The sequence below is a fragment of the Sparus aurata genome, chromosome 24, assembly GCF_900880675.1.
Source record: "Sparus aurata chromosome 24, fSpaAur1.1, whole genome shotgun sequence".
Lineage (NCBI taxonomy): Eukaryota > Metazoa > Chordata > Actinopteri > Spariformes > Sparidae > Sparus > Sparus aurata.
Genome location: NC_044210.1, coordinates 10,268,428 through 10,286,926, shown reverse-complemented (window position 1 = coordinate 10,286,926; position 18,499 = coordinate 10,268,428). Strand labels below are relative to the sequence as shown.

The 18,499-nt window shown below is 43.9% G+C and overlaps 1 protein-coding gene across 4 annotated transcripts in view; it reads left to right on the top strand.

The window, feature by feature from the left end:
* The first annotated feature begins 4,271 nt into the window (after positions 1 to 4,271).
* LOC115576833 (sodium channel protein type 2 subunit alpha-like) overlaps positions 4,272 to 18,499 on the top strand; it is a 37,240-nt gene continuing 23,012 nt past the window's right edge. For 2 of the 4 annotated variants that reach the window (XM_030409414.1, XM_030409410.1), the window contains exons 1-8: positions 4,272 to 4,527; positions 10,809 to 11,128; positions 12,129 to 12,247; positions 12,475 to 12,564; positions 13,298 to 13,426; positions 13,872 to 13,963; positions 16,716 to 17,003; positions 17,801 to 17,864. In XM_030409414.1, coding sequence (XP_030265274.1) covers positions 10,862 to 11,128; positions 12,129 to 12,247; positions 12,475 to 12,564; positions 13,298 to 13,426; positions 13,872 to 13,963; positions 16,716 to 17,003; positions 17,801 to 17,864 — 1,049 coding nt within the window. In that variant the 5' untranslated portion in view covers positions 4,272 to 4,527; positions 10,809 to 10,861. Of the gene's footprint in view, positions 4,528 to 5,310; positions 5,633 to 10,808; positions 11,129 to 12,128; positions 12,248 to 12,474; positions 12,565 to 13,297; positions 13,427 to 13,871; positions 13,964 to 14,218; positions 14,311 to 16,715; positions 17,004 to 17,800; positions 17,865 to 18,499 lie in introns of those variants that run through there. The other 2 variants (XM_030409413.1, XM_030409411.1) reach the window with 2 other exon arrangements.

Sequence of the window (18,499 nt, the reverse complement as noted above, 5' to 3'; positions counted from 1 at the left end):
GTTTACCTACCTGTTTTTTTCTTCTATCTAATGAAGCATAAAGGGACTTAAACTCAGATTCGTTCTACAACCCTGGTGTAGTGAAATGACAAATAAATTAACCTTTAAACGGTCATTATGTAAGAATTTACGTTGACAACATTGAAAAAATAAAAACTAAACTTATCAAGTTAATGTGAAGATACAGGTTTTGACAGCATGCTAACCAGCTAGCAGTGTAAACACAGACACTGTTAGGGCTGCTATCTACATGGCTAACTGAGCTAACTACCCAATGGCAGTTACTGTTAGCAGCAGTTAGCAGTCACAGTGGTGATATTTACCGACTATTGACTTAGAGTACGATCTCGACAGGTGGCCAATTCTTACATATTGCACCTTTAACCTGTTCTCGTTTTTACTTGGACTGTGGGCATGGCAGAGTAATTATAGGACAGTTATTTACCTCCAGCTTTGATTCACTGAAGGATTTCCTGGCTTTCATGTTCCTAGATAACGTGATTAGTCAAGCCTTCCTTACAGAGATAATGTTTTGTAACCCACTAATGAGTTACAGAAACCCCGAAATCAATGTTCGCCACAAGGCAGATTGCCGTCGTATCGCACACAAAGCCCTTTGACTCATCTGCATACAGAAGGTGAGCAGTAGCATGTAGTTAAGTGGGAGTTTTAATCAAATTAAGTGCAGGGAACACATGTCCACGCTGACTGTAATCTTGTAATCTCATTGTGAAGTCTGTCAGCAGGAGTCTCAATGGGCCTCTTCAGTAAACAGACCATCGTGTGACTGTGTTGCCTAATGAACTTCTTTTGATGACTAACACATGAACAGAAAGGGCCCGTTAGTCACGTCGTCCGGTCTGCCTCTCTGTATCACCGCTTGACATGCTGTGAAATGTCACTCACAGCTCTCAGATGAACCGATCTGTCATCCTAAATGCATCTATTAAAAGGACGGGAGGCGATTTTAACTCAATTCTACTATCCTGTAGCATGTTTTCCACCCTGGACCTGGACACATGTGTGGTGAAACAAGTGGCGTGCTTGATTTTCTTTCCTGTTGCAGGAAATCAAAATAGTAACAATGTGAATTCATTCCCCCCCCCTCCATGTGGCTTCATGTAAACTCTTGCTTTTGAATAGATTTATGTAAACTCAGGAAGTTTTTTCCCCAGCAGTGTACAGAATGTGTACTGCTCGTCTATCTGCCTGACCATTTATAGCCGAGCGAGCGCATGCACTGTATGCGAGGTCAACCGCCTGAGTACACAAACTCATGTGAACTCCCAGATTTACTGTATAAAAAGGCACCTTAAAGGAACACAGGGCTGAACTGGAGCGTTACACAAACATCAAACCCCCGAGTGGAAGCCGTATTTTGACACGCCACAAACCAACTCTGACATCCCACTGTCAAAACCGCCGGCTCCCGAATTCATCACTTCGCCTCTAATGAAACACGCGGCAAAGTCGCAGAGAGCCGCCAAGAAGGACAGCTGTGAACTCGGCTTCGGAAACCTCGTTCACAACAGGGAAACACTATGAATAATGAGACCTCTCTACGCTTTTCCTAGCACTATTTTATACTTAAGTGAAGCTGACTGTAAACCATGAATATCTGTTAGACGTGTACAAGCGGTGGCCTCGAGTGATGTAATGAAGTATCTTTGTCACAAGTGTTTCATAACCACACATGAGGGATCTTTGCAAACAAAAAAACGCACGTTTATGTATATATTCTGTATATTACAAAAGAATATTGGCTGCTTTATCGACTAGAGCCCAAAATTGATATCTGCATCCGCCTCAAAAACCCAGCAAAGGTCGGGCTCTGGTCAAAAATGTCTCGTAAAGTTGTGTTTTTTGTGAAAGTATGATTCTGAGTGGCATTTTACAAGGTGTATTTTTGATTTAAGCCGATGAAAAAGACATGTGAATGCTGTTTTCTGTTACAAACACTCATCAACATTACAAAACTTGTCTTCAGCATTAAAAAAATATATACATTACTTAATAGTTGGTGTCATTGATAGAGAACTGAGAATAATAACACTGTATTCACATGTTTGACCTATAAAATCAGTTCAAATCAGATAAATAATACGTTTAAAAGAAGGAGTGTCGTTTTATTTGTTTTGACACATTTTGACATGAATCCAACTATAAAAAAATCATAAATCTTTAATGTGTTGTCCCTAAAAACACATAGACACATATGTAGTTTATTTGTACTCTGTCTGTAGAGCTCCCGTTCCCCCGGTCAGAGTTGATAGATGTTTTACATTTAAACAAATCAAATCAATATCAGCTTGTAAATGTTTATCACATGATAAATGGAAACTGTGCACCCATGTGAGACAGACATGCAGCACGGAGGTCAAGGGTGTGTCCATCTCCGCTGATCGTGACTCTGCGAGGAATGCGAGGGGGGGAAATGGCACGGGAGACAAAACTCAGGGCGGAAAATAGAAGTCCATCAGGCACCTGGTGCCACTCACGGATGTTAATATTAGAGTCGGCATGCAGACAAACACGATTCAGATGAGAGTTTTGATCAGCCGTTCATCTCCCTCGCCTGGATTTGGTAAGTTTGACAGTCACATAAACGCCCTTTGCTGTAGTCAGACAAAGGCATGATGTAATAAAAAAAGGTTAAAAAAAGACATTCATGATGCACCGCAGCAGAAATGCAATAAATAAAGTTAAACGGATCACCCTAAGGCCTGCTGGTGAAGGAGCTGTCAGCAGTGTTCACATGATGGAGTGAAACTGCTGCACCGGTGTGACAGTGACATGCTGCGTGGAGCTGAAGGACGTGTCCACCTCTTTTTTCATTTCTCAAACTGAGTTGTTTTCTTTTTATCAGTCTTTGAGTAATCAATTAGTCAACAATGCAAATGAATGATGTAATGGCATTACTGAGGTAATTCTGCCACATGTCCAGCAGATGGCATGAATCCATAAGGAAACATTTGGAGGGAGAGCTGAGTGTGACGTGATGAGCCCCTCAATGTGGCCTCCACGTGAGCCGGTACGTGCCAGCTTCCTGTCACCTCAATCTCCAGCTACATGTCAGCCAAACAGTTAGAAATCTATAAATATCACTATTTTCAATTCACTCATATTTAATAAAAAATGTACATATTTGCAGCCTATGACACCATCATTATGACATCAGTGACTCCAGATGTGATGTGGATAGTTAAATGTGTGACTTATTTTAACTGTTGCTTGTATGTTTTATTTAAAACTCCATGTTGTTTGCTTTAATTTAGTTTTTTGATCTTTTATTTGACGATTTTCTTGATGTTACATATTAAAGGGGCATTTTGTAGTTTTGGAGAAGAAATTCCAACTCAGAATTTTAATGTTTACAATATTAATGAGATGATAATACAAACTCATAAGTGAATAAACAAGCTGCTCTCAGAGGAAAATAAGATCCCAGAACACTGTTTGGAGCCAGAAAGGTGGCAAGGTCCGCCACATATACACAAAGTAAAACATTATGAGATTGTGTTGTTTTTTTAAGGTCAGTTTGTTTGTTCAGCTTGTTCAGTCATGAAAACAAAGACAGTTTGATCCTTCTCTTCAAATGTCATCTTATTTTCTGGCCAATAGAAAACAAGACTGAAATCTCCATTTTCCAAACGATTTTTGATCCTTTATCAATAAGATCTGTGTGCAAGATCATATTTTTTCAGTATTAAAGGCTGTCTACATGTGAAACAGATTGCCTCTGATTAGTTAGTTTGTAAAGGGATTTCATCTTCTGATTAAAAAACTACATAGTGCATCTTTAAAGGTATTATAAATCCAAATTGGGATATTCATGGTAGGGGGGAAAATGCTAAATAAAATAAATCAAGGCAATCAATAAAGGCAACATTTAACTTCCATAATATAAAGTACTAAGGTTTGTTTACATTATTTCACGTGCTGACAAATCTTGATAAAAGTGTAATAAAGCTATGTGGGTGAGAAAGAAATGAAAACATTAGAAATAAACAGAATAAAAAGAGTTAATAACCTCAAGACAGCCTATTTAGGCTTTCGGGGGCTCCAATCAAAAACAAAACAAGTATGAATTATTAATTAAACATAAATTAAATATGAAGCATTGTGTCTGATGCATTCAGTCCAGTCTGCCTCACACTTAAAGAGCAACAACAGAGTGACTTCACGTGTTGCTGTGTCTGGACCAACAGGTCGCTCTCCGTCACTCTGTACATCAGGCCATCTTGTGACAGTCGCAGCTTTAAGGACATTCACTCCCAGCCTGCGATGCCTAACCAACCGGAAGCGCGGACTGATTTCTGCACGGCGGGCGAGGGCGGCTAAAAAAAAAAGAAAAAGAGAAAAAGGAAAAAAAGAAATAAATCAAAGAAGCGCTTATTAAATGATAATCCATCACCTTCTCGTTTCTTTCCACAAAGGGACACGTTGACGGGCTTTGAACCCAGGATTAATTCTTTCGGATATGGGATCTACCTTCAGGGTCCCCACCTGCTGGGCACCGTAATGGTGGTGAGTATTTAGAGGTTTTGACAGCCCTTTTTTTTTTTGACATGACAGCTTACTTTAATTGAGGTTCAGACTAGAAAAATGTCTTGTTTTATGATAAGACAATACAGGAAGCGCATTCTGAGCGTCTTTAGTGTGAAACGGACGCAGGACGAGGCGCGTCAGAGAGGTTTTACATCTTTATTAGCTTGTTTTTTTTTCTTTATCTTTTATCCCTCCGCTAATTGCGCCGCCTGGCAGGACTATATCACCGAAGTGTTTCCACTCTTAAACACCGTTTTTTTTTTATCGCGGAATAAACACAGTGCTTACTCGTGAGTGCTTGTATAGAACACGTTCGTATTAATTTCCAATCAAATGCGCAAACAACCTCCACGTCGTGACACACACACATGATCCCCCCTCACAGGCCTGTTTGGTGTGGGAAAAAAAGGCTTTCTGTTTATAGCATGTGATGCGAGGAGAAGAGGGTCAGGTGAAGAAGTTTCTGGAGAAAAAAAAACAAACACACACACACACACACACACACACACAAAAGGTCTGGGTCTATTTTTGGCATGAAAGAAGCAGACTGGTAATATAGGCACATCTGGAGAGGACACGCCCAGACTTCATTCATGCTCGGACCTGTTGGTTTTGCATGGAGTTGAATGGCGAATTTGCTCCGAAACCGGCGCCATTTAAAGTTGATAATAATAATAACAACAATGATGATGATAATGTGGTGAGAGCGGACGTGAGGGGTGGTGTTAGGTGGAGGAAAGCGCGCCTTGGTTCCCGCTTGGTTCGCAGTTTTCATGGACCCCCAGGTGGCCCCCGGACCCCAGCTTGGGCACCGGTGGTGTCCAGGGGATGTTGACGGGTGGCTGCTGGAGCGAGCGACAGTCCCCGGTGTGTACGTGCCTTCGTCTGTCTTCACATCTCGTCGTGTTGCCGCCGCTGCTGCTGGTGTTTCTGGAGGGAAGGCATGATGGCCGCGGCTGACTCGTCGAGCTCTCTCGTCTGTGGCGGAAAGTGTCTATTTTCGGAGAGAAAAACGCGGAGACCTCATCAATATGGCGACAGCGGCTCGTTCTGAAACCGCCTGAGAAAAAAAAACCCCATTAAGGTATCGTCTTCTTTTCTTTTTCTCCACCTAACCAGCCCCCCCTCCTCTAACGAGCTTCCTCCACCCATGTCTGCGTCTATCTGTTGCTTCAAGGTGTTGGAGAAAAACCTGTAAAATCAACACAGGTGCGCTTAAAATCAAATACAGGCTCTTCAAAGTGCTTTTAAGAGAGGCGTCCATTGTGCATTAGCAGAGCATTGGTGTGATTGTGGTTCAAAACACGTTCAAAATGGTATCAGGTGTCTTCTTCTTTAAGCACCATGGACAGCAGCGCCCTTCTGACACCATGTCAGCACAGATTGCAGTCATGAACAGGGGAAAAATGTGGCTGAACTCTGGAGCAGAGCACAGAGATGCTCGCTGGTGGTTGTGGAGCAAAATGTCTGATTTGATGGAGGCAGGTGTGTCCTGATTCTTTAGCACCATGGACAGAGAAGACAGGTTTGACACTCTCACGCTCCATACCTGAGATGGTGTGAACTGTACCTTGGAGGCACAATGTGTGGAAAAGTTTCAGTTTTCTCGCTGGGGTTTGGTGGAAGGATGGTGACAGAGACATGAGGTTTTTGTTCTGAAAAAGCACTGAAAAATGAGTCATAGTAGCTTGTTTCTTTGCGGAATTTAATGTTTGTTAATCCAGGGATCAAAAGGTGAAAACGCCGAGATATCAACCGCAATTGTCTTGTTTCATTCACAACCCGGAAATGTTCGGGTTATAGTCTTATAGCAGCAAAGAAACGACAAAATATTCACATTTAAGAAGCTGAAATCTAAGAATTTTCGGACTTGTTTTTCGCGCAGCTATAGTGGACTCGCAGCAGGAAGTGACCTCTTCATAACAGAAAATAAAAACTTGTTGAGTGTTGTATTGTTATAAACTTACACTCAAGGCCACTGTGCTGAAACTGCTAACAAGAGACCCCGTCGAAGGTTTAAAGGGACATTACTTTGTTTTGGAGAAGAAATTTAAACTCAGAATTTTGTTATTAACAATATTGATGAGGTGATAATACAAACTCGGACATATTTTTTCTTTTCCATAACTGAATGAACAAGCTGTTCTCAGAGGAAAGGTGGCAGGGTCTGCCACATATAAACAAAGTGAAACAGTGTGACATTGTGTTGTTCTTTAAGGTCAGTTTGCCGTTTATTTATTTTGTTTGTTTGGGCATAAATCAAAATGGTCACGATCTTTCTCTTTAAATGTCCTTTAAAGAAAACAAGACTGACATCTCCTTTTTCCAAAGGCTTGCGATCCTTCACCAGCAATGTCTGTGTGCAGGATGGCAGTTTTTAAGTACTGAAGGCTGTCTACGTGTGAAACAGATTGCCGCTGATTTCATAGACACCATGACTCCTTTCAGTGCCAGGATGCATAACTGCAGAAACGTCAGCCGTCCCTGCATGTTTTCAGTCTGTCATGTTATATGTGACGCCAGGGATGACCACACCGATAGCCGGGCTCAGAGGTGGGTGTGGATGTTGGGCCTCCAGGGGTCGATCAGACCTCATGGACCCCCCCTCCCTTCCACCACCCGGCAGCACACGCTAGACAAGCTGTCAGGCCACACATCACAACACTGGGTCCCGGGGCAGTCTTTTCGATACTAGCAGATGTGTTTTTTTTTTTATGAGACGCTGCTGTAGGAGAAGATACATTCATTCACAGGTAGTGCCCGATGAATTCTTAGAAACAACATCACAGTCATCACAAGCCAGCTGCTGTGGCTTTCTAATACGCCACCACTCCAGTGATAATGGTCGCCACGCTTGGCTGACCATACTTTATGAGCCGTATCACTCATCTCCTCTTCCTTCTCATCACACACACACTCATCAGGAACGTAATGACATTGTTGCTTTTAGGATAAAAGGCTTGTGGTAATGCTTCAATTTTCACATTTTCCAGTTCCAGTTAAACTTTTAGTTACAAGTGTTGACTGAAGACTTGATTCGGTCACAGAATTGTAATGCACATTTTCAAGGTCACACTTGTTGTCATATGCAGCCAAAAGCTTTTATTCTCCCAGTCCGATGAAATTCTTCCTTAGCTTTCAACTCTGACTCACGTTTTACAATAAAATCCCCCCCAAAAAATATGTGTTTCTGTGCTGCAACACACCTGATTCAAATGATCAGCTTGTCATCAAGCTCTGCTGAAGCCTGATAACGACCCATTCATTTGCATCAGGTGTGTTGCAGCAGGGAAACATGTAAAACATGCCCAGGACCAGGCTCCAAAGACTGTGACATAAGATATTTCACGACAGAAGTCCAAAGAACTTACAAACATTACAACATGAAGTGATGCAGTATGAGTGCAGACATACTGTGTAATACAAATACAGTATTATATAGCACAAATGTACCACATAGTTTTGTTTTGATAAAAGGACTCGACTCAATGTCCCCTTACTCGCTTTATTTGTACCAGCTGTCCTACCAGATTGTATTACAGTTCTTCTTCTCAGTTGTGACATTTTTTTTTCCCCAGAAAGCACCCAAGGGTGGCACTTCTGACAAATACTAGCAACAAAAAGCAAGCATTGAGGATACACTGAAAACAAAATCCAACAAAACGGACAGAAGTAAATCCAGTAAACAAAAGAATATATATGTAAGCGACCCCTGACGAGACATTTCGGATGATTTGGAATCTGTGTAATCACTTTCTTGCTGAGGGTGGCACGATAAGATCAATACCACCGCCCAGTCTGTATGATGAATATGAGGCTACAGCCAGGAGATGGCTAGTAAGATTGGAAACGGGTAAACAACAAAGGATGTATCGTGTATAATAAGTGAGCTTCAAAGCTGCTGGTAGCTTCGAGAGAACCAAGCTTTATGCTAACCCGAGCTAAACGGGCTGCTGGCTTTAACTCCATGTAAAGTGCTGGTGCTGATACATTTCAACTAAAAAGGGCAATTTATGTTACAATTCCACCCACGATAGGTTTGTTTACCAGCTTTTTTCTGTGTCTGTTCACATTTTCATTCAGAGAAATAGATTTTTAACTCTCCCCCACCTTCATCACATTGGCTACAGGAAAGCTGGTGAGCTTGTTCGTTTGAACGGGGCAGGACGCGTGCCGTGTTTGAGAATAAGCTCGGTGAGTATGGTGTGACATAGTTAGACCTGACACAGGAAGTCGAGAACTGTTAAAACTCATATTTAGATCATTACTAAGCATTAGTATGTTCGGGGGTAGGGTGACACTGTTCCAGACTTTCCCAGGAGTTGCTCGCTCGATTGTCAGAATAGCTCAGAATTGTCCTCTGCTCGACCCCCCTGCGTTCTGCTAAAGGAGGCTGAAGCGTTCATCCCGCTCCATTTGCAAGAATTGAGAATCCGCCAGAGGGGCAGTTCCTGTTTTCTGGGCCAGTATAGTGTCTCACGAGGACTTGGACCTACCTGTGAGACTGTGGAGACTGGGAGGCACCAAGGATGTGCTCATAATGGCTCACTGGGGTTTTTTGGGAAGGTCTTGTTTGTGTGCCTTCCCTCTATTTCCTGTGGGAGCATGATTGTCTTCTGGGTGTGAAGGGTGGCAGGTGGTTCACGGGGGGGGGGGGGGGGGGGGGGGGGGGGGAGATCTGATGTTGATGCCGATTGGTGCAGAAAATAATCAATACTGTCGCTTGTTAGTACTGAAAGCCATTGTGAGAGCAGTTCGTTGTTAACTAATTTGAGGCCATCCACCGATTAATTATCCTATGAGACTGCAGTTCTTCCTCTGATTCATCACAAACCAATTTCTCCAAATGGACCAATAAATCGGAGGCACACATGCAGAGTCATAAACGGGAAAGTGGTGAGATTATGTTCTCCTGAGAGTCTTTTCCCTGTCTGTTCTCATGCTGTCCATCTCGGTTGGTTCAGGCTATTTCTGTGTCCCTGTGAATCAGCTGAAGGCGCGTCACCAACGTCAGACCCCCTATTTACCGCCTCTTTAAAGCCTCCACCCTACCTGTGACCTCTCCACCGCTTTGATTCCTACGCACAGTCTCCGTTCTCCCTCAAAGAATCGGAAACACTAATGTGCCTTTTAGCAGACAGTTGGGGTGTTTATCCAGACTTTCACAGAGCAAAGGCTTATTCACGTAACAGGTTATGAAACTAAAAAAAGGCTGTCAGAGGCTCTCAGATTGGTATGAGTAGTAGTCAGTCAGGACCATTAGCGTCCGCTGCATCCTTTATGTGACTCCCTTGAAATATGCTTAAGTCATAAGGAAGAAATTCCATCATTAAATGGTAAGTAGATAGTCAAATATGAAGGTCATTTACACATCTCTCTTCCTTTTAACCTCTTTATGTAAGTGGGATGGCAACTTAACATTGTGTTCTCTTGCGTCTGAGTCACTTTCTCACTGGGTCGTGTTCTTGTGACAGTCCTGTATCACTTTGAGTGTGTCACAAGTCTGAAGCAGCACAAGGTTAAGTAAACACAGAGGCTTTAAGTGCATGCCTTAAAGTGTTCGCCTTATTCACTAAGTTGAGGATTCTGGAAATATCTTCAGGCTGCGGTTGCAAAACCGCCATTTTCTTATGGTAGCACCGATCGGCGCTCCTCTCCTGTGCTGCACGTTACATTTGTCACGTGTTTTTTTTTAACGACCTTCTCTGTGTTTCAAAGATCCCTGCGTAATTATTTATTTGGGAAAATTGGTACGGCTAACTCACTTACTGCTTTGAATCTTCTGAGCTTCCTCCTGTTGCCATGGTAATCATCGTCCAAGTCAGTCGGCTGCACCAAAAAAAAGAGGCAACAAAACGAGCAAAGAGAGCAATAAAGCAGCTCTACCTTGGGTTAAAGCGGCCTCAAAAGCTGAAAGCCTCAGAAAAAGGATGCTTTGTGCAGTGACACAAATGCAATGGCATTATATTAGAGGCGGCAACTAGGTTACCTTCATCAAGACATTCACGTAAATGTTCCGTACAGCTTTTTTGAGACATAACAGTGCATTTACCGAAAATGTCAGCAACATAATGGTAATCTGAGAGATGGAGAAGTCTCAAAAACACCTGAAATGTGTCATAATCTCATAATTACATCTCTCTGTCAGTGTTTTCAGTTTAATTACAGTGCGATCCAAGAACCTCCACAGGTGAACGTGTCAAGTATATTCAAAATCCCGCTTGTGACTAACTCCCCCCCTCATTTGCTTCTCCTCGCAGCTCCCTGCCCCAGCTGAGCCCCTCGCTGCCCTCTGAAGGAGCAGGATGACAAGATGGCACAGCTGCTTGTACCGCCCGGACCTGACAGCTTCCGCCCCTTCGCCCCCGAGTCGCTGGCCGCCATCGAGAGGCGCATCGCCGAGGAGGAGGCCCGGAGACCGCGGGCGGAGCGCCGCAGCGACAGCGACGATGACAATGGGCCCAAACCCAACAGCGACCTGGAGGCGGGGAAGTCTCTCCCCTTCATCTACGGGGACATCCCTCGCCCCCTGGTGTCCACTCCTCTGGAGGACATGGACCCCTACTACAGCAATCAGAAGGTCCGTCGTCTCAAGTCTGTCTTAACGGAAAGAAAATATGATGTTAGATAATGTAAATGTTCTTGTCAGTGCCGGCCTGAAAGCATCATTATGATCATTATGTCACTGATTAAGCTCTCAATTATGACTCAAGCATTGAATTGTGATTCATTACAGGTCTGTACTTTATAATTTAAAGTTTTTAGCCTCTGGTAGCTCGCAACTAATTGCCCAATGCTCTCAACAGACTATTTTAAGGAAACAAGTGTACAGATGTAGCAATTTCCTCCCACGTAAGTTAAACTTCTGCTTAAGAAATATAACACCTGAATACATTGACTTCCAGTCCTTTAATGTGGGCAGGTCGTTTTCTTTTTCAAAGGGTAAAGTGCAACTCTTTTTAAAACAAGCTTTTTGTAATCGCTTCCGTTCAAGCGTTTCATTTTGTAGATACTGCTAATACTTTAGCATTTATGAAAACAGACTCATTCACCGTCTTGTTGAGAGTTAGATGAAAACGTTAACACCGCTCGCAGCTAGTTCTAAAGCTCAATAGTCAACTTTTTTTTCTTTGTTTCCACTCCCACCACTGAAAACAACTTTGGCTAATTGTTTGGTGCATTTAAATTCAATAAGCTGCATTAGAGTTTGGTATTTCAACAGGCGAGCTGCAAAAATCCATCTCAGCATTAATGCGCTCGGTTAGAGCCCTTCAAAGCGCAGGCCAACAGAGGTGCTAATGCTAATCTGAGCTGCTGTGCCAGTTTAACTGCAGTGCCAACATGTCCTGCCTGGAGAAGATTCATCCAGCTTCATTACAGAAACAACCACTGACTGAGCAGAGGCTCGACAGCTTAATCCTGTCCAATGTTATGACTGATCACACATGCACAAGGGCGGGCATGACGAGCAGATACTCTTGGACACTCATCTCACTTCAGCGCTGTTTTTTCTCTCATTGAATAACGAAGGTGAGCAGGTTGATACAGATTTAACTCATTTTGTTCTGTCTTTCTTTCAGACCTTCATAGTATTGAATCGCGGGAAGGCAATCTTCCGTTTCAACGCCACTCCTGCCTTGTACATCTTAAACCCCTTCAACCCTCTAAGGAGGGTAGCCATTAGAGTTTTAGTACACTCATATCCTTTCAGGGTTGCTACCGACACAGTTTGATTTGGATTAAAGGGTTTATTGGACAAAGGGGGGGATTTAAATGTGCTCGTTACGAAGAAATAAATCCATGTCTGGTTCACTAGATTATGGACGAACAGATAGGTTGTTTAATAAATACTGTAGCAATTATAGATGGGCAATTGTTAGCTTTGACTTGTTGCTGTACCGTTGTGTTCCTTGACTGTGTCTCTACGATGTTCAGCATGTTGATCATGTTCACCATCCTGACCAACTGTGCTTTCATGACCCTCAGTAACCCCCCGGAATGGGCCAAGAATGTAGAGTGAGTCACCAGTTTCATTTATTTCTGTCTGGAGAACAAACATTTTCTGACGTTAGATTAACATGCGCATATTGACCTTCATCCAAAACCATACCTCTTCCTCCCAGAGTCATAACTTAGTCTGATCTAAACACAAACCCGTTCTACACATGCTGAAATCAGCACAAAACACACTTTCTGGAGACATCAGTTTGGATAAACTAATACAAATCTGCTTATAGAAATCCGTGGGAAAAGACATTTTGTTTAACTTCAGATCTTGCCTAACAATCTTAATTTTTAAACGTTTATATTAGCATTAAAAACACTTAATAATTGTCAATACATCCATTAATAAAGTGACAACATGTAAAGAAATACAGGCTTTAAAAGCTGATAGTTAGGGCTGAGTCAGTGATATAGGGTGCAGTGAATGAGTAAGCTCAAACGCAGCCTGTGATTTAGTTGTGGGGTACACAAAGACACGTAGCAGTTAGTGAGCAGTAAACTGAGATTTCAGACACTTATGATTCACCATCTTTTAGAGACATTATTCATTGAGCCCATGCTTGTCTGGTTCTCAGGCACTTTGGTATTATGTGCACTGCATTCCCCGAGTCGGTCCCCATCAGGGACGGTCATATCAAATCCAGCACTGCCCTGAACACAGCGTGTCTGTCACCTCGCCTCTGAGCAACCAAGCCATTAAGCGACATCACACTCCGTCTCTTCCTCACCTCTTTTTTTTCCCCAGGTACACATTCACAGGGATTTACACCTTCGAGTCCCTTATAAAGATCCTGGCCAGGGGCTTCTGTGTGGGGAAGTTCACTTTCCTGCGGGACCCGTGGAACTGGCTGGATTTCAGTGTTATCCTCATGGCGTAAGTATTCTGACAAGCCGAGTTAGGCTGAGCTTAACATGATGTGGCGTAGATTAAGAGGCCAAATGCTTTTAATGCTAATCATCCCAGAAGCCTATTAAGTACCTCTGAATGTGAAAGGAGGGGGGGGGAGAGATAATCTGCAGCCCAGATGTGTGCATTCTGAAAGCACGGCCAAAAACTCTCGACTCTACTCATGCCCCCAAAGCACGAGAATCGTGGCCCATATTTGCTTCACGCATCAGTAAGCTCACCTACTTGTCTTGAGACTATAAAACAAAGCCTTGAGCATTAGGTTACATAGTGAATGTTAATACAATAAGACTGTAATCTTGTTTTGTCTGAGAGATTCCTGTAACACTGAGAGGAGGGTTGCATCTCTCAGATTGTCTGTGCACGTGTGATGGGTTTCTGCTGTGTAATAACTGTGCATTTGATCCTGCAGGTATATAACAGAGTTTGTAAACCTAGGCAATGTTTCAGCTCTGCGCACGTTCAGAGTTTTGCGAGCTTTGAAAACTATCTCAGTAATACCAGGTAAGGCTGCCGTGCCTGCCGCCAGCACTCCTGCCATTTGTCCTCTGTGCGTGACCGTTTGCCGTTCCCTCCTCTCCCCCTCCCCTTCCCTCGACCCTCCTTTTGTCTTGTCACGCCATGTGTGTGGATGCCTGATGTGTGTGTGCGCGTGTGTGTGTCCCACACCTTTCCCCCCCCCCAAACTACCCTCCTACCCACCTCCCTCCCTCCCTCCCTCCTCCTCCTCCTCCTCCTCCCCCCTACCTTCCCTTACAGATATGTCACAGAGTTTGTGGACCTGGGCAATGTCTCAGCACTGCGAACCTTCAGGGTTCTGCGAGCCCTGAAAACTATATCAGTCATCCCAGGTGAGAGAGCCATAGGGTTAATGAAATGCTAACGGCTAACTGGCTAACATCCAAGCATTCCCTCCCCCCCCCCGTTCCCGTCTCAGCTCATCTCACTGTAGCTAAGCCTGATGACGCCGGTCGCCGTCTCTCACGCTGCCTTCGTCCCAAGGCCAGTAAAAGCTGGAATCTGGCTCCAATCTGCACAGATTGACAGGATTCTTAGCTTTTAGATACATCCTTTAAGGCAGAAATTCCTTTTGGTTGAAATCTATTCTTGCCTTGGGAGACTTACAAGCACTATTTAATTTTTTTCATTTTTTGCATGAGACATTGCAAAAGCCGATTTTTCTGGTGGCGAGCACTCGTGTGTGTAGGGTTCCTCCTTACCTTGTTTTCCTGTGCATGTCCTGTTCAATGTTGTGTGTTTTTTTGGAGAAACTGTGATCTGGTGAGCGGTGGTTGGGTGACGGCGTTCCAAACACTAACACAACTGACATAACAGACTAACAAAAAAGGTCACATGTAAACCACCCAGGACAACTTGTCATTGGCTGTTTGTATAAAGAGGATCATCTAAATACACAGCATACATTTCTTATTCCAGCATCACAAACACTACATTTTGGGCTCTATTTTTTCTGCAGTGCAAATCCTCGTTGGCACATGTTGTGTTTTTCCTGCCCTCGAAATACATTTTGCAAGTGCAGATGGCGCAAAGGTGGGAGAGGAAGTGTAACAAGTTTGAGAGCAGTGTTTTGGTGATAATGTTGTCTTTAATGTGAAGGTCTGTTTTTCCTGCAGCATCACTCTGGTAAGGGAACGGTTGCACATTGGGAGCAATACGCTTCCTGGCTTTTTTTTTTGAGAGTTAGATGAGAGGATTGATAACGCTCCCACCCCTGAACATTTAATATGAAGCCCGAGCTGGTAGGCAATTAGCTAAGCTAAGCATAGAGACTAGACGCAGATGGAATCAGCTAGCTAGTTAAAAACTGACCCTGCCAGCTCCTCTAAAGCTCCCTAATTGTCTTGCCTGTATCTTATGTGTTTGATCTGCGCAAAAATCTCAATGTAAATACGACAAGAACACTAGAACACCATAACTTGGCGCTTATACATTTTGTGGTTGCACATACTTCATAAACATGTAAAAACATGTAAATTGATAAGGTTTAGATATAGAGGTTTAGAGGGTTTAGAAGTGCTAGCGGGCAGATTTGAAACTGTAGATGGAGCTAGCTCGGCTTGCTGTCCCCCCGCTGCTTCCGTTAAGGTTTGGCAAGCGAAGGTGAGGACCCAAATGCAGACACAACAGACCGGTTGAGCAATAAGAAGCGAGCTTGAATGAAGGGAGGCTGTATTCCATAAATCCAAAAGACTGGCAAAAAAGGCTAGGCAACAAAATAGCAGTGATCCAAAAGCAAAACAATGAACTTCGTACAAACAGGATAACCTGAGGACACAGGCAGCAAATGCAGCTAAAAACATGAGTAGACTGGATCAGGGAACAGGCGAGAACCGCAGGAGAAATCGGAACAAAACAGGCAAACTGACAAAGCGTGAGGGAAGAAGACAGACTTAAATACACAAATGAACAAATGAAACACAGGTGTACACAGAGAATGCGCTGGAAAGACAGGAAGTGGAAAGTAAATCATGACTTATGAGGGTAGATGTACTAAACAAAACAGGAAACGGTGAACAAAAAACCCAAACAATGAATATATTATATAAAGTCTCACATCACGATATCGCAAAATATTAATATATTTCCCAGACCGACTGTACAGACAGCGAAGTGTCATCATTCTTCACATCCAACTCTCTTTTCCAAAATGTAAAAGCTTTACCTTTATCAGGGAGTGTACGTTGTGTTTCCTTCACTGTCGTCCAGCAACATCACTGGCTGAGAGGATAACCATTAATCACCACAACCATTCTCCAATCTCACTTCACTCAACTGTAATTTGCGCACACTACAGTGCTGCTATGGATAAAAGCATCATGTGCGCTCGTCCTCATTGACCTTGTGCACATGACTTAGCGTTGTCGTGCGCTGCTCTTTGGGAATGCACTAAAATAGAGCTCAGTCTAGCCACAGCTGCTGTGAAAATATAGAACAAACTACAACACAAAGACATTGTTAATGAACAGTCGTTTTCACAGAGACCAGCACCATATGCAGGAGAAACATGGCTTTCTCTCGTGGTTTATCCACGACTAGCAGTGATCTGTGTCAGTCTGGATCCTGTATGACAGCACACAGTTCATACAGGAACCTCCACTGCAGATCCCCCTGGCTGCTCGCTACTGTAGACTCTTATTAGCAGCTTCTTCTCTACACAAGCTTGTGGCTGTAATTAGCAGGCAGTAATCATTCTGCGATGTCCCCCTCCCGCCCCCTTGCCCTCGCTCTCGTTCAGGCTTGAAGACCATCGTCGGCGCACTGATCCAGTCGGTAAAGAAGCTGTCGGACGTCATGATCCTCACCGTGTTCTGCCTCAGCGTCTTCGCCCTCATTGGCCTGCAGCTCTTCATGGGCAACCTGAGACAGAAGTGCGTGCGCTTGCCAGTCAGCACCAACGGCACCAACGGCACCAACATCACCGCAGACGACATGCCGTTTTTCAACAGCACCATGGGTATCGCCACGCTCACGCTGAACGCCACGGAGAGCCCGTTCAACTGGACGGAGTACATCAGCGATGATAGTAAGCTGAGTCAGGCGGTGTGAAAATGCTGTTACATGTCTGCTAGGCGCACGTAGAGGTTAACCGGGGTCAAGTTAGCATCCAACCCAGACGGCCTGAGTCAGATTCTCCCTGTTTCATATGCAGAGATGGGTCAGGGTGGCGGTGGCCGTGGTGGATGAGTGGGGGGGAGGTCAGGCACGCTGGAACGCTGCCATGATGGAGAGTGACAGCAATGGCTGGGAGCAGGGGCTGCGCTCTCTAACAAGGGCTGGTGGGAGAATGCGGTAAATGTGGCAGATAATCGCCACAACAATAAAACCCTCCACTTTCACCCCCTCACCACCCGCCGTCATTCTCCCATGGCCCATCTGTGTGGCATGAGCAGCCTAAAGTGCTAGTGGAGGGTGAGTCACTGGCCCGCCAGCAGGATATCGAGGAGACGTGCACCAGCTAGACTACAAGCTGACGCAGAGCGGGAGGAGGGGAAGACGACAGGGCTGATTCAAATTGTATGGATGTTTTAACGTCTTAATGGTATCCTTGACTAGGCTTGCACCTAAAAAAAATCTGATGTGATTGTGATTTCATGACATTTAATTTTTAAGTGAGGACAGAGTGGCTGTTACTGCAGGGACTAACTTGGTTAGGTGTTAAAGCGAAATAACGGATCACCACCTTTCTCCTTCTTTCTCTTCATCACATTACAGTGTGACGCAACAAAAATATGACATCATCTCTCTGCTCTCCATCAACCTTTCTCTGTTTCTTCTTATGTGGCGTTCACTGACCGTCCCTCTGTCTCCCCCCTCCTCCAGATAATTACTATTACCTTCCTGGCCGCAGGGACGCTCTGCTCTGTGGGAACGGCAGCGGCGCAGGGTAAGGCTTGACATGTTTTATTTATATGGCCAATTAGATGCACCACAAAGCTGAGCGTACACAATTAGTGTCGACACTCGCCACCGCGCTGAGGCATCGCAGGAATCTAAACTGCTGGTTAACTATGGGCGCATTTCATTTAATGTGTTTTGGTAAAATCCTTGTTTTCTGTGTATTGATTTAAGCTGATATCGAAGCCGTTTGTCTAAATGGCAGTCCAAGAAGTCACACAGGTGTTTCAGTCGCAGTTCCAAACTTTGACTTTAGACCCAGTTTTTTTTTAGAGATGAGGCAGAGTGTAATATATACAGCAGGTGCGTCACATCTAAACTTGTAGTAAGATACAACATCAACACAAATCAGTGTCAAATTGACTGGACTGTACTGCACACAATGGGCCTGCATGGCGGCTTAACAGCACAAGATGGAAAACAAAAAAGACACTGGGTGGTTTGGAGACGTCTTCACAACTTGCAAGCTGAGAGCAACCAACATCAGGTGGCTCTCGACAGAAGACATGATTTGATTTTGTTTCGTGATGTTAAAAGTTTGTGTGTAGCATGGGTTCAAGAGGATCCAGCAGTGCTGTAAATCAAAATTTAACATCATGTTACAGATCAGTTTGTGCTACCAAA